The 5,793-nt window shown below is 41.1% G+C and overlaps 1 protein-coding gene across 2 annotated transcripts in view; it reads left to right on the forward strand.

Moving 5' to 3' along the window:
- The window catches only part of MAPK14 (mitogen-activated protein kinase 14), a 57,324-nt gene that overhangs the window by 12,911 nt on the left and 38,620 nt on the right, over positions 1 to 5,793 (forward strand). For both annotated transcript variants that reach the window (XM_019513776.1, XM_019513777.1), the window contains exon 2: positions 4,744 to 4,873. In XM_019513776.1, coding sequence (XP_019369321.1) covers positions 4,744 to 4,873 — 130 coding nt within the window. The remainder of the gene's footprint in view (positions 1 to 4,743; positions 4,874 to 5,793) is intronic.

Raw genomic sequence — 5,793 nt, forward strand, 5'->3', positions numbered from 1 at the left:
AAATAGAACTGGCCTTAGGGGTGGGCAAAGTGGGGAACCACCCACAGATTCGCAGAAGTTTAGGGCTGGACGGGACCTTGTGAGATCATTGGGTTCAGACCTCCTGCTCTGGGCAGGAAAAATTGCTGGGATTAAGTAACCCCAGCAAGGTGTGCATCCAGTCTCCTCTTGAAGATCTCCAGGGTAGGTGCCTGCACCACACCTACTGGGAGACTATTCCAGATCTTTATCTGGATCCAGATATGTTTCTGTTATGAGTTGAAGACTAAAGTGTCAGAACTAGATTTGTTCCTCAATTACTAATCATACAGATAGCTTAGTTTCCTTTGAACTTGCAGTAGTTTCCCTTTTTAAGTTAAGGAACTTTAAGTGCTTAAGACTAAGGGGAAATGTAGTGAAAAGCCTTAAATATCCCATTCCAAATGCTTCAAAATAGTAATGATTTTTGCAGGTTTTTGAGTTAGCGTCTGTCTTCCCCTTCCCTAATCCATCAGCATAGCAAAAGTGCTCCTGTGTACATGTGTAGGTGGCAGGAGAGAACAACTAGCAATACAAGTAAACTGCCATCCCAACTCATAGGAGAAATAATCTGATTTGTTTATAGCAGTTCCAAACTGCCCTGGAGACCATGGTAGTCTGTATGTGGCTTGCTCACGCTGGGCCTCTTTTTTTCATTTAAAAGGGTGGATGGGGACCGACCGGTGAGAAATTTTCAGACTTGACAGTGGTCCGTTGTTCCAAAATGTTTGGGAAATGCAGGTTTATAGGACTTCTGGTTTGCTTGTGAATGTGGGGGTGATTTACATGTGAAGTACTGAATGAGAGAAAAGGAGGCTGAATTCTGTATTCAGTGCTGGAAGTAGTGAGGATCCTGTTCATCTTTATCTTCTTGTAAGAGGAGATTCCAGAGGCCACTGGCAGTTCCTGTTACAGTTTTCTCTCACGCATTCATGAGCCTCCCAGATCTGAGTTTCATTGTCCCAGATGCATGTAGTTGTGAACTGGATGCCATGTGGAGGACGATGACCTGAGGTAACGAGTAAGTTCCATGAAATGCTTCCTTTTGGCTATGTAGGGTGTAGCCATGTTGATCTAAGGACACAGGCAGACCAGGTTCTTTGGGTGAATCTGATATCTTTTATTAGACCAATTTAAATAGTTGGGGGAAAAATTGCTTAATATGGTTTTTCCAACTATTTAAGTTGGTCTAATAAAATATATCAGATTCACCCAAAGAACCTTGTCTCTTTTTGGCTGTGACAGAGATCCAGATCTTGCCTTTATATTCCATCAGGAGCCAGTGTACAGAGGAAAATACCAGGATGCATCTTCTTTTAACTAAAATTGTAGGATTTTAGTGCATTTTGTTGAGTTGACTCAAGAGAAAACAAGCAATTATCTGACTACCTCTTTAAGGATGCTTGAGGTGTTCTGTAGTCTTCACAGCTCCAAAATAAGGTGAGTCATCATGATCCAAAACACACTCATACAAATTAGTCATGAATCTTTACTAAGTTTCATCCATTTCAAGAGGAAAAGATGGCATACAACACAGTGTAATAAATCTCTCTCATGTTAAAAAGAAGGGGATCCTCTGTATTACTCAGTTTTCTCAATTGCCATCTCTGTCTGATGAAGTGAATTCAAGATCGTGAAAGCTTGCATGCACTATCTCATTTAGTTAGTCTACAAGCTGCATACCTCTCCTGCCTTCTATCCCATTTTTGGCAAATAAAGTTTTGCTTTGTTTTGGCTGGGTTCTCTTAAATTAACCCTCTTTCGGTATCTGTAAGATATTCCACTTTAAAGAAGGTGGGGGGGGGGGCTTATGGCAGCTGCTCTGCCATAACTGCTTTGTGTATTTGCTCCTGTTCCATGAAAATTAGAAGCTATTTTGTGCTGTGCTTTATTGTATTCTTGACCTATGCCTTCCTTTAACATGAACTTATTGGTTTGTGTGTCCAGACCCTTACAATTTTTCAGGACCTTGCCATTGTCTTCAAATTGATAGAGTCCGCATCCTCACTTTTGTTTTGATTGTTTAATTGTTAAAGTCTAGTTGGAAAAAAAAATGAGTTATAGCTAGCTTTTGCAGAAGAGTGAGGTTGCTTGCTTCACTGGTGAAGGGTGTTTCAAGTATGGGGAATGGTATGAAAACAGCTGTGAAATAGTGAGTGGGAGGAGGAGGTTATGAAGAATTTAGAGAGCCAGGTAATATTAGCAAAAACTATGTGAGCAGGGGCAGAGTAGGAGACCAAATCCTATATTAGGAGGCATGAGGCAGAGCTTTGAAAATGAGAGCAAAGAATTTGAACAATTAATTTTCAGAAGTGGGTTTAAGAGTGTACATCTTGTTGTATGGTATTTCAGGCTGTAAGATATAGGCAGGGCAGGGAGACTTGTAGCTTTTCTTTGCAAGCTGGTCTTATTTTACAAGCAAGAGACTGAAAAAGGTGTTGAATCTTTTTTTTTTTTCAGTTGTGTTATCAGCTGTTTCCTGGTTGGAGTGTAGGTAAGGAGAGAATTTGAAAGTGCTTGGATTGAGTGAGTGCAGAACAATCTAACTTTGAGTGTTATAGTTTTCTTGCTTATAACCCAAGCAAGCTATCTTCAGGACAGAGAGGATCGTATGAAAAAGAATTGGTCAGGAGAGGACCAGGTCTCCAAAGATAGCTGCTCCACAAGCAATGAAAAGAATATCACTGAAGGTAACTAGTGTTCTACAAAGATTAAAGATTTTATCCAGGTTTGGCAAAACTCTCTATACCCAGTTTATTTAAATCTTCACGTTGTCAGGGTGCTGAGAAAATTACTTGGATTGGTGTAAAAGGACTCTACCAGTATAACAGAAGAATTGCATCCATAGAATCTAATGTTTAGTTCAGGATTCGAGAGAGAGCGTAAGCTTTGAATTATAATTGCTCCTCCCTTGAAGTGATCTGTTCTGGTAAATTAGGTAATGAGGCAATTTCCAGAAATTTATCCACAGTAGTACCTAACTAACTGTCTGTGGAATTTGGAAGCTGTGATTTATTTCAGAGGCATGCCCATTCTAAGCTTATATTTATCTTATTTTAAATGAGTTTGAAAACTGCTTTAGATCATGCCACTTTTTCCTCAGTCTTTTTCAGATGAAATGTAACAGATGAACTTAACACAACTTTTAAGGCTGTGATAAATGCCAATTTTAGTGATTTTTTTTTTTTTTTTTTTTAACACTTTCCAACATGACAGCTGTTGTGTAGCTCTGTGTTCTGTACTTGTAAAACCATTATGCAGTCATCTGCTTCAGCCAAAAATTACTCAGCAAACCCTGATCTTTAGAGAGACTCCGTTTTTAGGCCCCAAATGTGACCTAGCTCCATGTTTATAACACTTTGGAGGATATCTTTGGAGTGTAAAGCACCTAATGTGAAGGTATCTGTGTGTGTGTGTGTGTGCATGCTAATTAACTCTACTGAATAAATTGAGACCTTTTGGAATTCCTGCAATTCTCTTGGCCGTGTAGTGTGGGTGAGTATAAAGTGCAGCCTACAGGGGTAGTGTAACTAGTTTTGTGTTCAAGTACAGACCGTTGAGGTATCCTGAGCTGAGTGATTGCAATCTTCTTCATACTCATTGGCTGTGGCCTTCCAATTTATGATAGACTCCGTTCAGTTGAGAATAGTTGTGGCTTCGCTGGTTTGCAGTAGTTTTTAAGAAGCATTGTCCCCTGGGAGCTGTGTTGCTCAGAGCATCTACTGATGCAGTTGTGCTACCAGTGAATGACCTTTTTTGGATAAGGAACAGGAAGAAAACTGGGATGTGAAATGCAAACAACTAGATTATTTTCAGCTCCCTTAAAAGCTAAATAGAAAAATGTGAACTGACAACTGAAAAAAAAGCAAAACTGAGAGTTACTTAAAAACCCTTTTATCTTGTGCTGTTTTTCATGTTAAGAGTATGTTTAAATCTTACCCAGTTTAAGAGGCTCAAAGAGAGCAAATGCAACTATTACAAGGTGTGCAATGATACCATCTAAAGTTTGAAACCAAAGTTGAGACTCTGATAGAAACAGTTGTTACACCTACTCCTTGCTTAATGTTGTAGTTATGTCCTTGAAAGATGTGACTTTAAACAAAACGATGGTAAGCGAATCCAATTACGTCGCGGTAGTTACCTACTAGCAGGCAGCGGCCAAACAACATAACCTAACATTGCACAACTTTAAATGAATATGTTCTGTAACAGATGAGCAACGTAATAACGAAGCAACGTGAACTGGGATGATGTTAAGTGAGGAGTTACCCGTATTTTTTTTTCCTTGAAGAACTTGCCAGCTAAGTGGACAAAATAAAATATAAGGGTCTTTTTCTTTTCCTTTTATCTGGCTTTCTGCTCTTATCCACAAGGAAGCTACACTTTCAAAGAACAATGCAGAAATGAGTTTTGCGGATCAAATGTTCTTCATTTGGAGGAATGCATCATAGGGGAAGGTACAGAGTGGTGAGCAGGGAACTTGGTTTGAGCCCATCATTACTGCTGCTCAACTATGTACAAAAGAGAGCTTCTTCCTGTGTTGTCGCTTTTCCTGAGAAAATAAACTATGGAAAGCTGTATTTTGACAAAGTGACACAAGATGCTTGTTAGCTGTTTTCACTGGGGAAAATGGAATATGAGTGTCTTTGTCCAAGACCAGGGAGATTTGAAAAATATTTCACAATGACTTTTGGTAACGCTGTATTTATTCTTTTTTAATCATAGCTCTGCCTATGACACAAAAACTGGGCTGCGAGTGGCTGTGAAGAAGCTGTCCCGACCATTTCAGTCCATCATTCATGCCAAAAGAACCTACCGAGAACTACGGCTACTTAAACATATGAAACATGAAAATGTAAGTTCAGCAGACCCAGAGACATAGTGTGTGGAGAATGGAGTACTTTTTATAGCTATGAAAAAGTGGGTCAAATTGTCTCTCTCCATGCATGAAAATTCCTTCACTAGATTTACATTTCCACTGTACTAACTTTCAGTTTCTCATACATACTTCTAAGGCTTTGCAGATCTTTCTCATTTCTTTGCTTCTCTCTCTCTAGTCTGATTCTGTCTGTTCTGTCTCATTCTTCCTCTGCATTTTCATCTTTGTCCTTGCAGTGCCCTGTTCTTCACAGAAATCTTTTGCACTCCAACATGACAAACACCCACCCTTTTTTGCAAATTTCTTGGAACACAGCATGAATCATCCTGTTAAGCAGCTGGCATTCATTTATTGTAAATAGTAGAGGTGCACTGCTATATTGGTCCATATCAGATCAGCACCGATAAAAGGAAAATTGATTTTATTGGCAATCAGCTTTTTCTGGCCAGTATAGCTGATACTGTCACTGATAAATGCCACGTGCACAGCTGCAGCATGCCCACAGCTAGGAATGCAGCCGGGCAGCTTAGAGAGCAGTGTCCAGCCGGTAAGTCTGTTAGGGGGAAGGATTGTAGTGGGTGTAGATCAAGGCCCCCGCGGTAAGGGAGGGAATGGCACAGAGGCAGGTGCTGCCTGTGTGGGGCACTGGGCAGAGCTGTGGGTGGATTGTCCGGGGCGGGCTGGCTCCCATCACGTGCCCTCCCGGATTTGTGCACAGGGTGAGGCAGGCTGCCCATTGTGGACTCGAGGCCAGGGGCTGCACCGGTTTCTTCCCGATGTGGGGACTGGGATGGGGCTGCAGCCAAGGTGGGTGGGGTATGGGCAGACTGTGGCAGTGCTGGGGGCGGGTCTACAGGGTGGGCTACAGACATCCCAAAATTTGCTGCAGTCCCCCC

Source organism: Gavialis gangeticus, unplaced genomic scaffold (assembly GCF_001723915.1).
Source record: "Gavialis gangeticus isolate Ggan-Ray unplaced genomic scaffold, GavGan_comp1, whole genome shotgun sequence".
Classification (NCBI taxonomy): domain Eukaryota; kingdom Metazoa; phylum Chordata; order Crocodylia; family Gavialidae; genus Gavialis; species Gavialis gangeticus.